The sequence below is a fragment of the Mesoplodon densirostris genome, chromosome 9 (genome assembly GCF_025265405.1).
Source record: "Mesoplodon densirostris isolate mMesDen1 chromosome 9, mMesDen1 primary haplotype, whole genome shotgun sequence".
Lineage (NCBI taxonomy): Eukaryota > Metazoa > Chordata > Mammalia > Artiodactyla > Ziphiidae > Mesoplodon > Mesoplodon densirostris.
Window position 1 is genome coordinate 113,835,378 of NC_082669.1, and position 23,806 is coordinate 113,859,183.

At 46.1% G+C, this 23,806-nt stretch overlaps 1 protein-coding gene across 2 annotated transcripts in view; it reads right to left on the reverse strand.

Moving 5' to 3' along the window:
- The window catches only part of VIPR2 (vasoactive intestinal peptide receptor 2), a 64,174-nt gene that overhangs the window by 11,055 nt on the left and 29,313 nt on the right, over positions 1-23,806 (reverse strand). The window contains exons 5-6 of one of the 2 annotated variants that reach the window (XM_060108000.1): positions 11,001-11,098; positions 558-699 (exon numbers count right to left, since the gene is read on the reverse strand). The exons of the other annotated variant lie outside the window; for it this stretch is intronic. Of the exons in view, the coding sequence (XP_059963983.1) occupies positions 558-699; positions 11,001-11,098 (240 nt within the window). The remainder of the gene's footprint in view (positions 1-557; positions 700-11,000; positions 11,099-23,806) is intronic. 2 annotated transcript variants of the gene reach the window in all.

Consider the following 23,806-nt stretch of genomic DNA (forward strand, 5'->3'; position numbering starts at 1 on the left):
TAATGTCCACCACAAGCCAAGCCTGCACTGTAGAAACTAACAGTTAAGGTGATTCATCCTCGTGCAAAGAGCTGGGCCCGCGGGTCACGGGCGTGCACTGCGCTCCCAGCAGGTGCTGCGGGGACGCACTCACCGTGCAGGTGACTTCCACCCAGCAGTTGGGGGAAGCATCTACTGCTCAGAATCCCGGACATTTGCGGAGAAAACGGCGTCGTGCGTGCCCACCCATGCCAGGATCGTCCGGCTCGAGCTGCCGCTCGTGCTTCGGGGCAGCGGCCTCATGGGAGGCCGGCTCTGCCTGGGGTCAGCACTCCGGCCGTGACCTCCCACCGGGCAGTGCCCATGTGCCCACCTTGTGTCTCTGGCCACCGTGGGCCTGCTCCGAGCTCAGGCCCGCTCCTGCGCCCTGACAGGGACCACCGGCTCTGGGACTTCTTCCCGATGCCAAGTGGGGATGGAGCAAAGGGATGGGTGGTGGGGAGGGAGGTCGGTGGGGCTGGAGTTCACACAGGCACCCGCCCCCCATGAGAGGACCCCGCCCACAGGGACAGCCTTACCCAGGAGGACGGCTGGTCGGGGCAGTGCAGAGTCCCTGAGCTGGAGTACAGAACGTCGTCCTTGACCAACACCGAGATGGCTCGCAGGATGAAGGAGAGGAACAGGTTCAGGTGGATGTAGTTCCTGGTGCAATGCAGCTTCCTGCGGAGTGGGGAGGTGGTGGTGGGAGAGGAGAGGGGAGTAGAATGGCGGGGAGGGGGTGATGGGGAAGGGGGGGAGGCGTGGATGGGGACAGAGGGGAATTGGAGGGGAATTGGAGGGGGATGGGAAGGGGGAGGAGATAGATAATCAAACACTGATTTGGGGCACACTTTCATAGTCGCCTGTGTGGCTTTAATCTTAAGGCTTCTTTTTTATGGAAGTTAATCATTTATTTAACTATTCCTTATTGTATATATAAGATGTTTAACAGCTTTGCATTATGATAAATATTTTTGTGCATAAACCTTTTCCCTTAGTTCTGACTTAGCGCCTTAGATCAGAGTCCTAGAAACAGGATTTCAGCATAAAAGTATGAAGCAAAGCCATGCTGAGTCGAGCCTGCAGTGGCATGCCCCCACTTCACGGATGTGCAGACCACCCATCTTTGCAGCAAATTTCCGGCAAGACCCACATCAAAGGACCTGTCTCTGAACTTAACTTTATGTGATATTTTGCTTCTCTAAAAAATGCTCAGAACATTTTGTTTACAGTTATTTTACAACACTTAAATTCTGCGTTGGAGAAGACTTAATTGGATATTTGCTTTAACTCTGACTTTTAATTGTTTGGAGTCTTTAAGAAACAAGCTGTTCCACACAGATGCACTTCCAACATTGTTAAACATTAACTCTTTAGGTTTTAGTAAAGTTTACAATTTTTGAAGAACATTAAAAAATGTATACTAAAATAGATTTCCACCTGTGGCTACGAAGAGAAGCTTATCTGACTTTCCTCCCACTAGGGGGTCAATGTGATTTAAAAAATTATCTACTTGGAGAGCAGCGGAAGCAGCTAGGACTCGAAGCAGCTAGGACTGGACGGAATGGACAACAAAGGAAGTTAAGGTCTTTCAAGTTAACAGACTCCAGGAGCAATGATTCTGGAGAAAAGGAAAACACAGAGACCCCAAAATTCAGCAGGCAGTTATCTACTGAGGTTTTCCTTTCCTTTTTCCATTTCCTAAGGTGTTCATGTGTTGGATGAGTAGAAAGATTCCCAGGTCTTCATCTGAAACCCCTAAAAGGCTATGACGTAGGAATAATGACAAACCAGCCTTCACAGAGCCTGAAATACGGTCTCAAGTCAACTCAATCCCTGCCTGGCTCAGGCTGGTCTGCCCATCTTGCTAGAAAAATTAAATCCCCTCTGTAGTAAGAGATCATCTAAAGTCTCTACAATTTAATTATATGTAATTTCAATAAATTAATAAGTATGCTATAAACAGTAACAAGTGATCAAATACAGTTAAAAAGGAAAAAACAAAAACAAATATAAACAGAGAATAGAAGGAGATCCAGATGCTGGCATTTTAAGACATGGACTGTAAAATTACTTTGATTAATATATCCAAGAAAATTGGTAAAGATATGGAGAACCTTATTAGAGGATGGAATTAATTGTAAAAATCAAATGGAAAATTGAAAACTTAAAAAATAACGCTGAAATTAAGAATTAAATAGCTGGGTCTAACATTAGATTAGACACTGTAAATCAGAGTATTATAAGTTGGAAAATAGGTCAGTAGAGTACATCTAGATGAAAATAGAGAGAAACAAAATAATGTAAAATATAAAGAAATAGGAAATATATGGGAAATGATGAAAATGTTAAACATACATGAAAATGGAGTTTCAGAAGGAGAGGAGAGAGAATAAGGTAGAAGCAGTATTTGAAGAGATACTAGCCAAGGATTTTTGAAATTGATAAAATACAATAACAGATTAAAGAAATTCCACCAACTCCAAGAAGGAGGATTACAAAGAAAATGACACTAAAGCCCATGATAGCATAACTGCTAAAAACCAAAGACAAAGAAAAAAATCTTCAAAGCACCCAGAAAAAGACTCATCCTTCAGTGGAATAATGGTGAGACTGGCAGCTGACTTTTTCAAAAGAACTAATGATGTACATCTTTAATGTGAGGAAAGAAAATAACTGCCAACAAAGAATTCAATACTCTCAAAAATATCCTCAAAAATGAAGGTAGGGCTTCCCTGGTGGCACAGTGGTTGAGAGTCCGCCTGCCGATGCAGGGGACGCAGGTTCGTGCCCCGGTCCGGGAAGATCCCAATGCTGCAGAGTGGCTAGGCCCGTGAGCTATAGCTGCTGAGTCTGCGCGTCCAGAGCCTGTGCTCTGCAATGGGAGAGGCCACAACAGTGAGTGGCCCGTGTACTGCAAAAAAAAAAAGAAGGCAAAATTAAGATGATTTCACGCAATCAAAAATCATGAGAATTCACTCCCGGGAGGCCTGTGCTGAAGGAAACACTAAAGGGAGATCTTCAGGCAGGAGGAAAATGATCCTGGATGGAAACACAAACATTTAAGAAGGAATGAAGAGCACCAGGACAGACAGACAGGCAACTGTAAATAAACACTGACTTCCAAACAACAACAGTAATCATGCCTTGTGGTACATATAAAATGCTGTGAAGTCTTGAGTTGACTGGGAAGCAGTAAAAATAGTAACTGAAGGTTAACACCTATGAGAAAATAATGCATGTTGTTAATATGGGGTGAAAACCAGAAGAAGAACAATAGAATCTATAACTAACAATCTGAAAGGGGAAAATTGGAATAATAAAAATACTTGACAATTTAAAAAGAAACGCGAAGTGAGTGCAGGAGCAATGAAGCAGCTGAGACAATTGAAAGCAAAGAGATAGAAGACGGACTGAAACTCCAAGTTGTCAGTAACTAGTCTAAATGTGAGTATAAAATACTATATGTAAAAATAAAAACAGTCAGACTGGAAATAAAAAGCAAATCTCAATTAAATGGAGCTTGTAAAAAAAAAATAAATGGAGCTTGAAAAACACTCAAATTAAAAATAAAACAGGGACGTTCAAAGTAAAAGCACAGAAAATATATCTTGCAAGTATCAAATAAAAGAAAGCTAATATAACTACATTAATATAAAAGTAGATTTTTTTAGGTCAAGGGACATTACTAAACATGGACAGTTTAATAGGAAAATAAAACATTAAATGGGTATGCCCCTAATAACATAACCTTAAAATATATAAGGCAAACAGTGAAAGAAATAAAAGAAGAAATAGACAAGTCCACAATTATAGTTGGAAATTTTAATACATGTCTGTCAGTAACTGATAGAACAAGTAGTTAAAACAAACAGTAAAATTTAGAATATTTAAATAACATGATTGACAAAATTATGTAAATGACATATGTAGCATACAAACCAATAACTGTGGAAATTATATTGTCTTCAAATGAAAATGAAACTTTTACTAAAATAGACCACATTCTGAGTCATAAATCAAGTCTCAACAAATTTTAGAGGATTTAATTCATGTGGTATGCTCTCTGATTACCATGAATTAAGCCAGATTACCATGAATTAAGCCACAATCCAACTTGTTACTAATTTTCTATTCAGCTTAGAAATTAATCTATAGTCTTCTATAGCCTATGAGTTAAAAAATAATAAAAAAAGAGTTTAGAAAAATTAGAACTCAATGATAATCGAAAACACATATTTAAACGTAAAAGATGGAACTAAAGCAGGTCTGAGAGGGAAATGTGTAGGTATAAATAAATGCACTTTAAACAAAGGAAGGCTGAACATACACCTAACTTAAGAAGCTAGAAAAAGCATACCAAATAGAAACCAGAGAACGCAGAAGGAAGGAAACAATAAAGATAAGAGCACAAGTCAGTAAATTAATAAATAAGCATACAGGAGAGAAAATTAAAGTCAAAAGTTGGTTCTTGGAAAGCACTGATAAAACTGATAAAGCTTTATACAGTAAGATTCATCAAGATACAAAGAAGGAAAATAAAAATTACCAATGCCAGGAATGAAAAAGGAGATATAAGTATAGCCCTTACATACATGAAAAATATAATAAGATATAGAAATGTAGATGAAGTGAATAGATTCCTTGAAAAATACAACTTATAACTAACATAGGAGAAACAGAGAATCTGAATTGTCATATGTCTGTTTTAAAAACTTGAACCTAAAAAGAAAACCTTCCCACATGACAACTCTCTGCCCAGATGGCTTCACTGGTGAATTCCACAAATGCTACGGAAGAAACAGCACCTTATCTAACCCACACTATTCCACACAATAGGAAAGGGGGGCACTTTCTTATTCACCTATGGACCAGCGCAACTGTCATATCAAAGCCTATCTTACGAGAAAGGAAAATTATATCAAATTCATGAATGTAGACACAAAAATCCTCAACAAGACATTCGTAAACTAAACCCAGTTATATAGTAAAAGGATAATACATCACAACCAACTAGGGTTAATTTTAGGAATGAAAGGTAGATTTAATATCAGAAAATACCATAAATTCAGCACCCATTCATGATTAAAAACTCAGAAAACTGGGAATTGAAAGGAATGCTCTTAATCTGGTAAAGAGTATCTTCAAAGTATCTGCAGCAAACATCATGCTTACAAGTGAAATATTGAGAACTTTCACTCTGAGCTCAAAAATAAGAAAAGGTGGTCCTCTATCATCACTTCTATTCATACTGTGCTTCACAAAAACTTGAGTTGCATATAAGAAGAATCCAGATGAATTTACAGAATAATTATAAAATTCATAAATAAATTTGGCAAGTCTGCTGAAGCAAGATCAATAAACTTGGCAAGTCTGCTGAAGCAAGATCAATATATCAATATCAATTCCTTTTCTAAACGTTATGTATACACAAATATATACAACAGCATAAACAAATACCTCAGCATGACTATCAAAAGACGTCCATGATGTTTACTCAGAGAACCGCAGAATATTATTGAAAGAAATTAAGGAAACCCAAACCAATGGAAGGATCTGCTATAATCACTGACTGGATGATTAAAAACTGTAAAGAGGTCCAGTCTATCCAAGATGCGCAGGCTCAGCGGCCATGGCTCACGGGCCCAGCCGCTCCACTGCATGTGGGATCTTCCCAGACCGGGGCACGAACCCATGTCCCCTGCATTGGCAGGCAGACTCTCAACCACTGCACCACCAGGGAAGCCCCCAGAAGAGTTTTTTTAATGGCTACTGACAAGCTGATTAAAAAAATTCACATGTAAGTGCAAATGACCAAGCTCTTCCTAGTGAGAAAGAAGAGCTCACAGATTTACACTGCTGGAAGTCAGGGCTTATTATAAAGGTACAGCAATTACAGCAATGTAAAAATGGCACGTGATAGATAAAGAGGGAAATAGGACAGAACAGGGCATCCAGTCCCTTGATACACAGTCACAAAGATGCCTTTGCAACGCACTGGCACAGGTGGGCTTTCCAGGTAATGGTCCTGGAGAAACTGAATACACATACAGAGAAAGCAAATGAAACTTAACCCCTACCTCACACCATACACAAAAATAAATCACCAGTGGATCATAAACCTATACATGAGAAGTTAAAATAATAAGAATTTCTAGATGATAACAAAGAAGAACATGCCAGAGATATTTTAAACAGGCTCAGGAAGCTCTGACCATAAAGACAGATGGTCAATAGGCTTCATTAAAATGAAGAACTTTCGGGCTTCCCTGGTGGCGCAGTGGTTGAGAGTCCGCCTGCCGATGCAGGGGACACGGGTTCGTGCCCCGGTCTGGGAGGATCCCACATGCCGCGGAGCGGCTGGGCCCGTGAGCCATGGCCGCTGAGCCTGCGCGTCCGGAGCCTGTGCTCCGCAACGGGAGAGGCCACAGCAGTGAGAGGCCCGCGTACCGGAAAAAAAAAAAAAAAAAAAAAAAAAAGAAGAACTTTCGCTGATCAAAAGACTCATTGGGGGGGTGTAAAGTCGAACCACGGTGCTAGAGATAAAATCTGTGATACCCGTATCTGATGAAAGGCTGCTTTTACAGGACTCCTAAAAATTAACTTAAAAAAAGAGAGACAGCTGAATAGAAAAATGAGCAAACACTTGAACTGGTCCTGCAGAAAAAAGTTTCCAAACACATCATATGATTATTCACCAGGGAAATGCAAATTAAAAACACAATTCTATATTATTATAGACAATGGGGGTGGGAGGTGGAGTGGAAGGAATCTCCGCAAGGCAGGTGAGCACGTGCAGTACCTAGAGAGACTACACCTGTGCATGGCCTATGACAGGAGAGACATATAAACATAAAATAAATGTGAATATAAATGTAAGTGTGCACACATACACACACACATCTGAAGAACTGTGTACACGCGTGCAGGAGAGAACTCACAAGAATGTTCACAGCAGCGCTGCTTGTGGTCGTCCCAAACCGAGAGGCACCCACGTCTCCGTGGACATCAAATGAATAAATGAGTTGTGTTATCTTCACACAGCAATAAAAAAGAACAGGGTAACCACATGCAAAAATTCAGATGAACCTCCCTGCAAAACGCTGAACTGGGGAGACTGGGGCGTTCCTTCTGTAAGATTCTAAAATAGGCAAAAGCAACGTGTGGTGTCAGAACTCTGAATAATGGTCACCTTCTGGGAAGTGGGTGCTGACGGACACGCAGCGGCCTGGAGATCAGCTCCTGGTGCTAACCCTGCTGGATGGCGACCTGGGCGCAGTGCTCTCTGGGGACAAGCATCGCGCTGCACGTGGAGCCCTGCCCACGTCCCTGCACGCACACTTCACTCAGAAAAGTCTATTTCTGTGTATTCAGCACGGCCCCGGACCTCAGTAATGACGACATTAAATACGACACAGGAGCAGTTCTGAAGCTCAGTGACCCTGCGCTGTGGTCCGACGGCTGCAGGCTCGACGCTGCCTCGGCTTCGTGTGCTTCTCGTGTTGGGAGCCCTCATCTCTCCAAACCCTTTTCTTTCTTTTCTTCTTTTCTCTGCTCCTCTTCCCTCTTTCCCCCCACTGAGTGGGGCTGGGGTTTGTTGCTGTCCCCCAGGTGAGCACAGCCTCTCCAGCTCAGCAAGCTGTCCAAACGAGTCATGTTGCCGGGTCTCTCAGCAACGCCTTCACCACACATTTAAAGTTTCACTTCCAGGTACAGATCTAACGGATGATGGATGTAACTGAAAGTGTGTCTCCAGACGAGCCAGGCTGGAATCCGCCCCCTGATGGTGGCAGGAATGGACTCCCGAAGGTGAAAGGGGTGAAGGTGGTGGTGGACCGGGGCCCTGCGCTCATCCGCTCAGCAGCCTGGGACACGTGGCACCTCCAAGGCCTCCTTCTCTAACTGGCAAAGCTGGGACATGACAGCACTTACCTGGTGGAGGTGTCGTAAGGACCAAATTACAAGCCCCTGTGAAATGCACGGCACAGTGTGTTAGCAATTACTGCTGCTATTCCTGGGCCTGTGAGGACCGGGGCTGCCTTGTCAGTGCCTGGACCACAGGCCGCACTCGAGGATGCCAGCAACAGTGACCACCCACGACTCCCACACAGAACTAGGCCCTGCGTTTGATACCCAAGTCTGCATGACCTTCGGGAAAGAAAGAGATGAAGAAATGAGATGCTCCATTTCTCCACTGTAAAGTAAGAACCTAAGTGTCCATTGACAGATGAATGGATAAAGAAGATGTGGCACATATATACAATGGAATATTACTCAGCCATAAAAAGAAACAAAATTGAGTTGTTTGTAGTGAGGTGGATGGACCTAGAGTCTGTCATACAGAGTGAAGTAAGTCAGAAAGAGAAAAACAAATACCGTATGCTAACACATATATATGGAATCTAAAAAAAAAAAAAGCTTCTGATAAACCTAGGGGCAGGACAGGAATAAAGACACAGACGTAGAGAATGGACTTGAGGGCGCGGGGAGGGGGAAGGGTAAGCTGGGATGAAGAGAGAGAGTAGCATTGACATATACACACTACCAAATGCAAAATAGACAGCTAGTGGGAAGCAGCCGCATAGCACAGGGAGATCAGCTCGGTGCTTTGTGACCACCTAGAGGGGTGGGATAGGGAGGGTGGGAGGGAGATACCAGAGGGAGGAGATATGGGGATATATGTATACGTATAGCTGATTCACTTTGTTATACAGCAGAAACTAACACAACATGGTAAAGCAATTATACTCCAATAAAGATGTTAAAAAAAAAAAAAGAACATGGTTGCTTGATGCTTTCTTAGCTTAAGGGCTATATTTTGGAGAATAAATGTTCGATGACTGCAAAGAATTCTGTTTCCTGGGTGTAATCACCATGACAATGGAGCATGTTATTTTTCCCCCTCCTCCCTGGAGCGTGTTATTTTTATAACATGGATTTTAGAATTAACTCAGTCTCTCAGCTCTCCAGGGAGGTGGCATCAGCAGACGGAAGTGGGAAGGGTGCCCGAGTTGAAGGCAGAGCCTGGGACTGTACTCCATCCCTGGGCTCTGGGCACTTTTTCCTGGGATCATTACACACTGAACCAGCAGAATGACAGCCAATGCAGACACGTCTTTTTTCTAACTAAGAAGTGTCACCTGCAGGTGAAGAATGACGTCCATGTAAAGAAGACTGTGATATGCATAAAACCATTTGAGATTCTCTTAATGGATCATGACCATATTTGCAATAATTCCAAAATGCTATTGCTGGCTAGTTAAATATGTCATGAAGTACAAACCTGAGGGAAATTGCTGTGTCAAGAACATGGATTGCTCAACACAGGAGCTCTTTAAAAACAAACTGAAATTTTTCTAATTCAAGTTACCCTGTGCTGGCTTACCTCCCTAAATGTTTCCTTTCTTTTTTATATTTAACAATTTCAAGATTTAAAAATGTACAATAAAATACAGAAGATAGCAGAACAAATATTAATATAATACCAGTGTTTTTTTAAGAACCTTTTTTTTAACATATAAAATATTATACGTCTTCCCCACACTTTTCAAAGTGCAGTTCTGGATTAAAGGCATTGCCTCATTCTTTCTGAGAATTATCAACTGCCTGACTCAGCCAAAATGCCTGAAACTAGAGGAGCACCACTTAACGTCTGCTGAGATCTCCACTACCTGCTCCATCACCTCCACTCACTCATTTTTCTTCCAAGTATGGATCTCCTAATGTTCTAAAAACACTCCATTTGTTATATCACTGATTTTATATGAAGACTGGCCAACATTTGAACTATATCTTAGCAAAGGGAAATAAGATATGTGGTGTGTGGGAGGGAAATAAAAGTGGAGTTGGTGTTGCCCAGAGAACCTCCAGATGGAGCCAGAGGCCGTGAGGAAGTGAGGCCACCACGTCTCAGCCGGACCGCATCTGAGCTCTGACCACTCACTGTCCTGACGAGGCGTCCAGAAGGTCTGCACAGTGTTCCAGAAACTCAGATACATATCAGACCCCACCCCCTGAACAACTCGTGACAGCCTGTCCCTTAAGGACAATATTTCCTTTTGCATCAGAGCCAATCCTAACTCTTGCCAGACAATTTTAACAACCTGTGGCTTTTGCCTTTACAAGCCCCGACTCCTTCTCTTCCCTGGAACCCTCTCAGTTTTACCTGAGTCTGTGTTTCTCGAATTGCATTTCCTGAGACCCCCAAATAATGCTCTCTCTTCCCTACAGATTATTTTTGACAGGTGATCAAAACCCTGTTAAAATAAGCTGGATATCACCCATTTTACTTAAGGCTAGTAACGCTTAAGACACAGATTTAATCCTAAAAACTAGAACCTTTTCCCAGATAGAAGTGTCGACCTCCCCCCTTGAATCCTGACCACCAGCCACACAACGTCTGTCATTAGCTCCCAGAGACCTAGCACAGACCTAGGAGGGTCCAGGAGCAGGGGAAAAACAGGTGCCATTCAGAGAGCACCTCCCACATGCCATGTAGGCTCCATCAGCCTCCATGTAGATGCACAGAGAGGTTAAGCAATTTGTCCAAGGTCACACAGCTGCTAAGAGACTGACTCAGGATTTGAACCTGTCCTCATGCTCCTGAACACATGACAGTGTCTCTTTAACAGAGCACCCACTGTGAGGCCCAGATGTGGGTGCTTCTGAGTGGGAGGGGAAGGCCAGGGTGCCTCTGTATTTTCAAAGCATTTGCATATTGCTGTTTAGTAAATAACAGTTGAACTGCATTCTTATCCATGGTCCGTACTGTCTCCTCATATGAGAAATGCAGAGTATTTAAATACAAATGTCAACATTAGCATCATATTGCATGTTGGCATTTTCCCAGGGAGTTTGGTTGGCTCAGCACAGAGGAGGGCTTGGAGTAGTGGTTTCTGCCCTCCTCTGATGGGCCAAGACAGCTTGAATGGATGATTTCCTGTCTCACGTTTTTGGCAGGGTTGCTCATTTCTGCCACTTACCTGAAGAGGCAAAGAATTATGCTTCCGGTTGTAAGGGAAATCAGAGAGACACTGTAGCCCAGGGTGTAAATGGTCTTCACCAGAATATAAAACGTGATCTGAAAGAGAGGAAAGTGCATCTGTAAGCTACTGGTGGCCGGCACTGGACAACGGGCCGGGTTCCTGATCGCATCGTGCGTTCCCTTCAGGTCGGGCTATGGGCTGCTGATGCTGGAACACACGAGGCGGCACTGTCTTGAAGTTCCACCTCCATCCTGAGCCAACAATGGCTCTCTAAACACCGACCTGTTCCCCTATAATTCATTGTGAGCAACCTGGGATGGTTGCCATAAAGCAAACCTGCATGGAGGGAGCCGCCTGGGGAAGCAAAAGAAGCAAGGACCTGGGGACCACATTCAGAGGAGGCCTCGAGGCGCCGCCCCGAAGCTGCAGGTTGGATGCGCTCAGCCCTCCGGGTGGGAGAGAGGAAAACCACTGAGCTCGTCTTAAACTCCAGGAACGAGCAGCCCGCTGAGGTGGGCGCTGGCCCAGCCCTGCGGTCTTCCCCGAGGCCACCCTGCCAGCTCCCGCTAGAACCAAGCGGGTCTGGACCAGGAAGACAGCGCCCTACATAGGGACTGCCGCCTGCACCCTGCAGGGTGCGTTCTTGCTCCCCTAGTGAATTCCTGGTGTGATCTGGGTCTTAAGTCAGCGAAGACGGTGGAGCTAAGTGTGAAGAAACAGCAAATCCTGCCTCGAGTGACCCTGTCTGAGGCCTCGCAGGTCGGCATGTGGGATTTGTCGCTTCGTGGCTTCCAGCCTACAGGGGAGAAAGCAGAGGGCGAGCTGGACTTCTGAACCGTCTTTGGAAACCCTGATTTTAGGTTCTGTCCCTCTCCTGTTCTCCTCCTGACGCAGGATTACAGGCAGGACTGGCGTGTTCGGAGCAGCTACCCCCGCGTCACCTGAGGCAACAGTTCAGGTTAAACAGTTGGAAAATGAAATATTTCAAACCCACTGAAAGCACAGAAAACAACGTGATGACCACACACGCACCTGCAGACAGACGCCAGAACCAAACCGGCAATTGAGTAAAACCACGGGGGGCCCACTGCCAACCCCGAGGCTTGACCCGCCCCCCGTGTGCCTTCACACCTTCACGCGTGTGTCTGTGCTGCGGTCTCGATGGGTTTATTGGGTGGTTTCTTCTGCACACGCACCTCCACCCTCATCAGCTGCGCTGCTTGCTGTCCTGCGCCGTTTCACCCTGTTTTTTAGCTACCCGCCCTTCATTATTGCTTTAAATTGTCTTTGCTGGGTTTCCCCATGTTTACCTTTTTTTCTCACATTTTTCTTGATTCTCAGTTCTTCCTTCTGGTTTCTTCTTTTCCCTGAAGCACACTCCTTATGCACGTTTAGTGGGGGTCTACTGGTTGTGGACCCATCGGGTTTTGTTTCTCTTTCAATTCTGAGCAGCAGCTCAGCGGGTGGTTTCTGGGTACCAACGAGTCCCCCACCTGGGAGGCGGCTGCGTCTGTGCAGTCTGTGGGTGGGTAATCTCTCTTTAAGATTCTCCGCAATTTGGTATGTTCTAGTTTCATCATAGTTGCCTGGCTGTGGATTTTCTTTTATTCACGGTGCTTGGGGTGGTCGGGGTCTCCGTTTCTCCTGCTGAGACTGTGATCAGATTGATGCTGGGCCTCCACCTGATGCCCAGAAACTGCTCTATTTCCCCCCACCCTCGTCCCTCTGCTGCATCCAGGCAGTTTCTTTGGATCTACCTTCCCTGTTCCAGAGTTCTCTTTTCACCTGTATCTGATTTGCTGTTTGATGCACCTACTTGATTTTCATTTTTTAAAATTATAGTTGATTTACAATGTTGTGTTAGTTTCAGGTGTACAGCAAAGTGATTCAGTTATATGTGTGTGTGTGTGTGTGTGTGTGTATACACACACACACACACACACATATATTTTCTTTTTCAGGTTCTTTTCTATTATAGGTTATTATAAGATACTGAATATAGTTCCCTGTGCTACACAGTAGGACCTTGTTTATCTATTTTATATGTAGCACTGTGCATATCTTAGCCCCAAACTCCTAATTTATCCCTCCCCCACTTTGCCCTTTGGTAACTGTAAGTTTGTTTCCTATGTCTGCGAGTCTGTTTCTGTTTTGTAAATAAGTTCATCTATATCATATTTTAGATTCCACATATAAGTGATACCATACGATATTTGTCTTTCTCTGTCTGACTTACTTCACTTAGTATGATAATCTCTAGGTCCATCCATGTTGCTGCAAATGGCATTATTTCATTCTTTTTTATAGCCGAGTAGTATTTCATTGTATATATGTACCACATCTTCTTGATCCATTCATCTGTCGATGGACATTTAGGTTGCTTCCATGCCCTGGCTATTGTAAACAGTGCTGCTATGAACATTGGGGTGCATGTATCTTTTCAAATTATAGTTTTCTTTGGATATATGCCCAGGAGTGGGATTGCTGGATTGCATGGTAATTCTATGTTTAGTTTTTTAAGGAACCTCCATACTGTTCTCCATAGTGGCTGTATCAATTTACATTCCCACCAACAGCGTAGGAGGGCTCCCTTTTCTCCACACCTTCTCTAGCATTTATTGTTTGTAGATTTTTAAAAATGATGACCATTCTGACCATTGTAGTTTTGATTTGCATTTCTTTGATAATTAGCAATGTTGAGCATATTTTCATACGCCTATTGGCCATCTGTATGTCTTCTTTGGAGAAATGTCTATTTAGGTCTTCTGCCCTTTTAAAAATAATTAATTAATTAATTAATTTTTGGCTGCATTGGGTCTTCATTGCTGTGCATGGGCTTCCTCTAGTTGTGGCGAGCAGGGGCTACTCTTTGTTGTGATGCACGGGCTTCTCATTGTGGTGGCTTCTCTTGTTGTGGAGCACGGGCTTTAGGCACGTGGGCTTCAGTAGTTGTGGCATGGGGGCTCAGTAGTTGTGGCTCATGAACTCTAGAGCATAGGCTCAGTAGTTGTGGTACATGGGCTTAGTTACTCTGTGGCATGTGGGATCTTCCCGGACCAGGACCCGAACCCGTTTCTCCTGCATTGGCAGGTGGATTCTTAACCACTGTGCCACCAGGGAAGTCCCTGCCCATTTTTTGATTGGGTTGTTTGGGGTTTTTTTGTTGTTATTGAGTTGTATGAGCTGTTTGTATATTTTGGAAAGTAAGCCTTTGCTGGACGCTTTGTTTGCAAACATTTGCTCCCATTCCGTAGGTTGTCTCTTCATTTTGTTTATGGTTTCCTTTGCTGTGCAAAAGTTTATAAGCTTGATTAAGTCCCATTTGTTTACTTTTGCTTTTATTTTTATTGCCTTGGGAGACTGACCTAAGAAAACACTGCTTTGATTTATATGAGAGAATGTTTTGCCTATGTTCTCTTCTAGGAGGTTTATGGTGTCCTGTCTTATATTTAAGTCTTTAAGCCATTTTGAGTTTATTTTTATGTATGGTGTGAGGGAGTGTTCTAACTTCATTGATTTACATGCAGCTGTCCAGCTTTTCCAACACTACTTGCTGAAGAGACTGTCTTTTCTCCTTTGTATATTCTTGCCTCCTTTACCGAAGATTAATTGACCGTAGGTGTGTGGGTTTATTTTTGTGCTCTCTATTCTGTTTCATTGATCCATGTGTCTGTTTTTGTGCCAATGCAATGCTGTTTTGATTACTGTAGCTTTGTAGTATCATCTGAAGTCTGGGAGGGTTATGCCTCCCCTTTGTTCTTTTTCCTCATGATTGCTTTGGCAATTCTGGGTCTTTTATGCTTCCATATAATTTTTAAGGTTACTTGTTCTAGTTCTGTGAAAAATGTCATGGGTAATTTGATAGAGATGGCATTAAATCTGTAGATTGCTTGGGTAGTATGCCACTTTAACAATAATAATTCTTCCAATCCAAGAGTATGGGATAGCTTTCCATTTTTAAAATCATCTGTAATTTCCTTTACCAATGTTTTAAAGTTTTCAGCATTTAAGTCCTTTAACTCCTTGGTCAGGCTTATTTCTCAGTATTTTTTTCTTTTTGATGCAATTTTTAAAGGGATCTTTTTTTTTTTTACTTTCCCTTTCTGATATTTAATTGTTACGGTAAAGAAATGCAACAGATTTCTGTATGTTTTAATTTTCTTTTTTTTTTAAGGTCTATTTTTTCCCCCCAGATCAGGTCCTTTTTAGAGTATCTCATTGTTGGCTATTTTCAATTTCCTCTTTTTTAAAAAAAACATTAAAAAAATAAATTTATTTATTTTGTTTATTTTTATTTTTGGCTGTGCTGGGTCTTCATCACTGTGCACAGGTTTTCTCTAGTTGCGGCGAGTGGGGGCTACTGTTTGTTGCGGTGCCTGGGCTTCTCATTGCAGTGGCTTCTTTTGTTGTGGAGCACAGGCTCTAGGTGTGTGGGCTTCAGGAAGTGTGGCTTGCAAGCTCAGTAGTTATGGCTCATGGGCTCTAGAGCACAGGCTCAGTAGTTGTGGCACACAGGCTTAGTTGCTCCACGGCATGTGGGATCTTTCTGGACCAGGGTTTGAACCTGTGTCCCCTGCATTGGCAGGCAGATTCTTAACCACTGCGCCACCAGGGAAGCCCTAACAAAACATTTTAAATGCACTTATTTGTGTTCTTGGCCTGATGAATCCATTGTCTCCAGTTTCGAGGATGTAATTTCACTGTTCGTCATCTGCTGACTGGTTCTTTGTGTAGTTTGTATATTTAGGTGTGAGCTCATCTTTGGGGTTGATCTATGGGAATTTGGGAGGCCTGGGCAAGGATTTTCTTCCAGAAGAACCTGTGTTTGCATCTGCCAGGCTCCCCAGTGCTACCAGTTCAGGAATGCTCTACCTGGATGTCTCAGCTCAGAGTTTCCATAGTGGGCAGCATAACAAGAAAACCCAACTTGGAGGAAGGCACACCTGTCACGACAGATTCTCGGGAAAGCCTGGTAGATGGGAAGGAAGACATCTCAACAGGGAGCTGGCAAAGGAAACAAGTTAACCACGACCTAGGAAAAGCCTGAGCCCATTAACAATGAACCCGGTGCAACTAAAATAATAAGATAGCATTTTTGTTTGTTTTATAAACTTGGTGATAACTGAAAAAATATGAAACTGCTGGTGAAGGTATTAGCTAAATGGGCAACACATCTGTTCCTAGTGGAAACATGCATTGGCGCATTTTTTGGAAAGCCGTTTGACAGTATAATTAAAAACATTAAAAATATCCTTGTCTTACTTCACATCCTTTAACCAGGAATTTGAGATTTGTGCACAGGTTTGTTTATTGATTAAAATAACAAGATATTAGAAAAAACCTAATTTGTGAACAATTGAGTAAATTCAGCATGTTCATAAAATAGAATATCACACTGCCCTTAAAAATCTTGTTTTCGAAGGATACTGACTGATTTAAGAAAATGTTCATGATATATTTTATAAAACAAAACAAGCAGAGTGTACATTAAGTACAATGGTAATTTTGAAGTAACTACATAAAAATGGGGAAGAGATGGGGGTGGTGTACTGCTCGTGTGTTCCTCTTGGAAGGTCCCCCCTTTCCTGTTCACACTAGTGCATGTACGATCAGAGGGGCAGAAACGGGAACTGGTTACGCACGCACCACATGAGAACAGTGGCGGTTCACGGGTTTGTAACAGGGCCTTCCGTCTTTAGTTCCGGGTAAAATTACTATCAAGTCCCTAAGGGAGAAAATACCTATTTTCTTTATCACCTGTAACATCCATAATCTGCACCACAAACTTCACAAAACAGAACTAACTACGGATGCACACGTACCAGGATTCCTGTCACCGCGAGGTTTTACCAGGGAAGATGCTCTCAACCAGTCACACGTTACAACCACAAGTTTGAGACTGGATTTACTTGTAAAAAAGTAGTTGAATATGTGTTGCCATCATCACATGATCAGGCAGCGAGGAAAACAGGCCAAGAATGCTCCCCTTTCTCAACGCTTCTGAGGGGCCTGCGGTGGGCAAGCACAGGACCCGCCACTCTGAGCCTTCCGTTGGGGATCCTGCCTGGGAGGAGATGGCGGCCCTTCCCCACTGGCTGTTACCCAGGGCGGCTTCCTAGTCCCCAGCAAGTGTGTGGGACCGGGTGACATGCAAGTCCTCTTCCAGCTCTAACTTTCTGTAATCATACATCGCCCTGGAGCTACACGGCAGAGCCCTTCTCAAGGAACACCCGCGGGCCAGCCATTGTTTCCAAACACTGAGTCATAACTAGGCGACTGAAGCCTCCGTTTGCCTGGGCCAGGCCTGGTTTATGTCTGCTGTCCCGGAGTGACTATTAATAGCTCCCCTTTTTCTCTTGAGAGGCCAGGTTTGGCTGACCTTTTATACCATAACCCTATTTATAACTCAGTAGTGGGTCATGCAATCAATTTCCTAGGTAACAACCAACATTTAAAGAAGGTAGCACAGAAAATGTGGCTTTGTGAAATGTTTGTGTTGGGTCACAGTGTGAAATGCATTTCTAACTGTGGATTTCAATTAAGAAAAGTTGAAAGCCCCTTGGCTAGACCAGAGGCTCCTGATTCAGGAAAGTTTCTGATTAGAACCTTGCCTGGCCCGTCGCCTCACTCTTGGGCTGATGTGAAACACCCTGACGTGTTCTCTTCTGAACCTGCTGATGCCACGTGCATCACTGTCTGGGAAACAGTGGCTTCTCCCAGACCTTTTAGTAACGATTAACCTTCGCATGAAGGGCCGAGGGAATGCAAGTGAAACCACCATTGCTACCCGGCATCTGTCTAAGGACGGGCCCTTGAACAGAAGGCACAGCCCCTGTCTCCGGGGTATGTAGGTCTTGTTGGGTAAATAAGACCAACACAGACCCCGAAAAATGCTGACCCGTGTCTCTTACTCTGAACTCAGAGTGAGTGGTTGAGGCATGAGCAGGGCCCGGAGGGCAGGTGGTGGAAAGGGCAGCACGGGTGGGCGGGTGGCCCGGAGGAGATGTGCCAAGTGCTGGGGACCTGGGTGACATCGCTGGCCGGTGCGGCAGGGTCATCTGGGCTCCCCGTGGAGACATTAGTCACGGATGATGCTCACTCTGCTTCTCCCCGGCTCCCTGACTTCCCAGGGCAGCACCTCAGCTCTGATTCCTCGGCCAGGTCTTTGGGCTCCTTGGAGAAGGCGCTGCAGGGGCCCACACATGCCATGTCCTGTGTGGCAGCAGGCAGAGGGCCGAGCGGGCAGCGTCTGCTTCACTCAGCACAGCGCGCTGAGTGGAGTGGCCAGTCCGGGGCCTTTTCTTGTGGTGGCTTTGGAGCAGGGCTGCGGAAGGATCTCGGAGCCCATGGACCAGCAGCCTTCGCCAGGGCCAAGGGACAGCCTCTGTCTCGGGTGCAAGGAGGTGCCTGTTCTCACCTTAAAAATGGAAGGCTGAGGCTTCTTTGTTTTAAAGCAAATGTTTTAGAGACCATCAGAAATGACAGCCTGTTTTCATGGGGATGTGGTCCAAAGCGCACGCAGGTCATCAAAGCTACTCCCCAGACTCAGGCACCATCTCAGATTCAGGATGAGTGAGGCTCACTGTCACACTTGCAACAATGTTATGAGTTGAATTTTTCTGCCTGAAAGTGGTTGGCAAATATCTTTTAAGACTCACCTATTCTGCTTAGGAGACTGTAATGATAACCTAACAGTGCCGGGTGCTTTGCAATTTACAAAATATAACACAAAAGTTAATTCATTCACTTCTCCCAACGGCCTGTGAAGCAGCAGACGGAGTATTTTTGCCACGTTCCCCTTATACAGATGGGGGACCTGAGTCTGGGGGTGACAGGTCAGTTTAAGAACACGAGGCCACCAAGGTGCAGGGCTGAGAGTCCACCCGCACCCCAGTGTCCCCTCCCTCAGAGGGCGCCCTCCCTGGGAGACGTTACTTGTCTGTTTCAGCTTCCTTCCTTTAAGAGGAATTGGTCAGTTTTGCATGTAAGGAGCGTGGACATCACCACTGCATCCTAACAATGAGTAGAACTCTGAAAGGACTGGAAGATCAACCATCTCCTTGGGTCCACGAGAGAAGGGAGGACACAGGACAAACTGCTGCCCCAGGACAGTGAGGGGACAGGCGGCAGCAGGAGCTGGGGGCTCCCAGAGCAGAGTCACGAGACTGACTGTTAAGCTGCAGGAATGAAGACACTGGTGTGGCTGAAAGGACAGACAAGCACGTCAACGAACAGAATAGAGCAAAGAAACAGACTCATGTAAATAGTCACTGGTCTTTGACAAAGAAGCAAAGGTAATACAATGGGGCAAAGACAGTCTTTTCAACACATGTTGCTGGAACAACTGGACATCCACATGCAAAAAATGAACCTAGACACAGACCTTACACTTTTACAAAAATTAACTCAGAATGGGTCATAGACCTAAATGTAAAGTGCAAAACTATGAAACTCCTAGAAGATAGCATAGGAGAAAACCTAGATGACCTTGAGTTGATGATGCTTTTTACAGCACCAAAGGCACCACCATTCGTGAAAGAAATCATTGATAAGGTGGACTTCAATAAAATTAAAAAATTCTGCCTTGTGAAAGAAATTCAGAGGATGAGAAGACAAGCTACAGACCGGGAGAAAATACCTGCAAAAGGTACATCTGATAAGGATTGTTATTCAAAACATACAAAGAGGGTTTCCCTGGTGGCGCAGTGGTTGAGAGTCCGCCTGCCGATGCAGGGGACACGGGTTTGTGCCCCGGTCTGGGAAGATCCCACATGCCGCGGAGCGGCTAGGCCCGTGAGCCATGGCCACTGAGCCTGCGTGTCCGGAGCCTGTGCTCCGCAACGGGAGAGGCCACAGCAATGAGAGGCTCACATAATGCAAAAAAAAAAAAACCCAAAAAACAAAAACATACAAAGAACTCTTAATACTCAACAATAAGAAAACAAACAACCCAATTTAAAATGGGCCAAAAACCTTAACAGGCACCTCGCCACAGAACAGACCGGATGGCAAACAGGCAAATGAAACGATGCTCCACACCAAAGCACAGACCGTGGTATCATCAAGCTGGACTAACGCAACCAAGAGTAAAATCCACAGCGGACGGGAGCGTGGGGACTCTGGGGCTTGTGGTTTAAATTCTTTTCACTGATGAGATTGTGGATTAGTGTCCTTCAACCATAAAAGGCTGATGAGCATTACCTCATGGGCTTGTCGGGGGATTAAATGAGATAATCCATGTAAAGAGCTTGTAAACACTCTTAGTAAATGCCCCTAAGTGACTCACGTGACTGGGTTTGATTTTACAATGAAAACCACTTTTATGAGGAAGAGATCTTCAAGGTTATTAAGTCCAACGACCCGAGTCCTCCTGAGTCAAGCCTCCTTTGTGCACAGTCTGCTTCGCAGCGGACCTGGAGCCCCCCATCCCTACGCTCAGCGTGGTTCCCGCTGTCCGCGCGGCCCTGACAAGCGCTGCGGCGGAGGGTGAGGGGACGGGTAGACGCAAGGACAGGCGGACGGGCAGAGGTCCTGCTGACGGCGGCGCCCCCTTCAGCCTGTGGGCGGTCAGAGGCACTGCAGGAACCCAAAGGGGAGACGAAGCACGCTGGCTTCGCGCTGGGGCCTCCTCCAGTCTCGCTGCAGCCCTCAGGGCCGTCTGAGGAAGCGGACGGACCCCAGGGGGGCGCTGGGCTCTCAGATCAGAGGGCGCTGGACGGCACTGCCCTGGGCGGAAGCGACCAGGCGCCCGTCACAGCCAGTCTGGGTGACACGCAGGTGACATCGCTCTCCTTGTCCCCGAGATCACCTCTCTCCTGAGCGCAAGCGGAGACGTCGGGAAGGTGTCTGATACTTCGTGGAGGGGCAGGAGAGGGGGGCGTCCGGATGGTCACCACGACTGATGCCCACTCGCCACAGCACTGATTTCCCATGGGAGCTGCATTGCTGTGTAGCTGGGAGCAGGGCACCTGGCAGCTCTGGCCGTGGGCCCGGCGGTGACATCTCAGAGGAGGTGGCGCTGGGGGTGCGGGTCTGAGCTGTAGCACGGTCGCCAGGACCGCGTGACCAGCTGGCGAAGAGCCCCTGTTTTCAGTCGCTACGGGGAGCAGTCCTTTGTTGGTGTGAACGTGTTAGAGGAAAATGGATTTTCTTTTAAAAACACAAATACGACGTTTCTGAGGCAAAGAAACATCCACAGATATTCTGGAGCAGTTTCTCCCACTGAGACCTACTTACAGCCCAGAGTTTATGATAAAGAAAAGGCAACCGACAGAGGGATTGGGAGCCTTTGTTTTGCTACCAAGCGTCCTCAACTTTGGCAGATAACCTGCATCTGATTCTAGAAACATCAGACAAAACCCTCAGAGAGCCTGTGAGGTCTGTGAGGTTGAGGTCGATGTTCTTCCAACATGACACGTGAAAGACAGAGCAAGGCTGAGGGGTGGGAGGAGGCTGGGTCACGTGCACCAGTGCTGCCTGTGCTGGCAGACATGCCCTGAGAGCCGTCCTGGGACCGAGACGGCGGGTTAGGTGACAGCTGTGTAAAACTCAAAAGCTCCCAGGTCTGGTACCAGTGCTGAGGCTACGTCACAGCACAACCCCCTTTAGGAAAGCCGGCCTTGCTGTTCACGAGCTGAGGAGGTGCACGTGTGCAGCTCGGGTGCCGTGTCCGCGTTCACGCCCGCTGCACACCCACGCACTGATCGCAGAGGCCACAGGGCGCCCCGGCCAGTCGGCTCCCCTGCACCATCCCGGCTGCTACATCGCTTCAAAACAGGTTTTAGGAAACGCACGACAGAGGGAAGTTTCCTCGCTGTCCTGTCAGCGTCCCTGGTGGGAAGCAAATGTCACTGAGAAATGATTTGTCAAACAGCATAAATTTAAGTGTTTTGGGGGGGACCTAAAATTTGATTTTATTTGAACACAGGAGTAAAGTATTTGATGATTTTTGAGAAAGTAGAAAATATAGCCAAACTGTTAAAGGGAACCTGCAGTAACGAGGCTACTGTTTGTCCTTCATCAGCACATTTCCTGGCTTGCGCCCTCTCCAGGGCCATGTCCAGCCACTCAAATTCCCCAAATCACACCCATGTGACAGGTGGTGTCAACCTGACAATTGGTAGGTGAACCTTTCCAAAACTCTGTCTTCTTTTTTCTAGGTTTTTAACAGAGATTGCGAGTACCCAGTAAAGCAAATATTGCTAATTTCCATATTTTCTTCAATTATCTCTTAGGACCACAAACTTTTAGTCCTGAACTAGTACGTCACATGGAGAAACTGACCGGATTGTCCAGTGAATGTCCTGGTTGCCCCCAACCTGCCCCAGAAACGGTGCCTTCCCTCCCATCCCCACCTCGAGGGCTTGGCTGGGACGGCCGGTGTGCCCAGCTTTGCCGACTGCCAACCGCCTGGGCCCCAAATGTCTGTTTCCTCCAGGCAAGGATGTCATGTACAAGCCCAATGAAGGGGGGGTCATCAGGGAGATCGGACCCCCGCCCCCAGAGACCTGTTCCTGGCTGAGACCGGCCTGGTGCTCCCAGCCCTCCGCTGGGGCCCAGCCCCGAGTCCTGCCTGATGCCCCAGCCCTGTGGACACGGCTGGTCCCCATGGTTGTCTTACAGAAATGGCCTGGTGTCCGCAGTGGGGTGGGCTCGTGGCTCGGCCCCTCACCCCTGCAAGGCTGGGGCTGCCTGCCTCGCAGGCACCCTGCGTCTCCTTCCCTGAAGACGGGTTGTTTCTCTGTATTTCCCTGGACACCTGTATTGCTTCCTACGCGCTCCTGAGCTTTTTCTCCATTATTCGACCCTAATTTCTGTGCCCTCATCTCCTTTCTTGTAGGAGAACCTCCCGGAGCCAGGCACCTACCCCGCTTCTGTAGATTCCCTGGCTAACCTCCTCTCCCTCACCCTGTTTCTCCTTTGGCCTTGGAAAGACTCACTCCTTTATCGGGCAAGTGTTAAGTGTCACGCTTACAGGTTCAGGTGAAACTGGCTAATAATCGTGTCTGTCTCGCGAATCTTCTGATCACGCTTCCGCCGGCAGTCAGACCTCTGCCTGGACCGTCAGCAGGCGGCGTGGTGTGTAGCGCTGGTTACGGCTGCCGCCCGGTCCCGCTGGCACCGCTTCCCCCGTCCTGAACCCCCAGGTCCTGCCCTGCCTGCCCTGCTGCCGCTGACCCAACCCCCGCTGTCTTCAGCCCCTGTGGGGAGCACTCCTTTGTTGGTGCAGACGGGTCAGAGGAAAATGGATTTTCGCCATCGTTTGACGAGCGGTCCACGCGGGAGTGTGGCCCTCACGGGCCCCTGAACGCCACGGCGAAGCTCCTTCCCGCCCTTTGATGCAAACTGAAGCGAAGCCACCGCCCTCGGTGCTTGTTCGGAAGCGGAACGCCATCGGCCACTGCGACGGAAGTGAGTGTGAGGCCCCCCTGCACCTCCAGGTGCTCCACTTGTGGTCCACTCCTGGCCTCCACCTCCCACAGGCTGCTCAGCATGTCCCTTCCCGACCATCCTCTGACATGGGGACATCAGGGGTCCTGCAGGGCCTGGGAGTGAGAGGTCGAGGGCGCCTGACATGGAAGGACTGAGCACGCCAGGGACGGGGACCCTTGGGGAGGTGACATTAGCGGTCAGTGGGAAAGCGTTACTGCAATGGTCTGAAAGCTGAGAAGAGACTGCAAAAGTATTTTTAGGAATATGGCATAACATGGAAGAAATGTGTTCACTCGAAGCATGGGAAGGTTGAAATGCCAAACAGTTCTTTTGGCTAAATTTAGCGGAAGTGCTCTTTATTTAAGAACTAT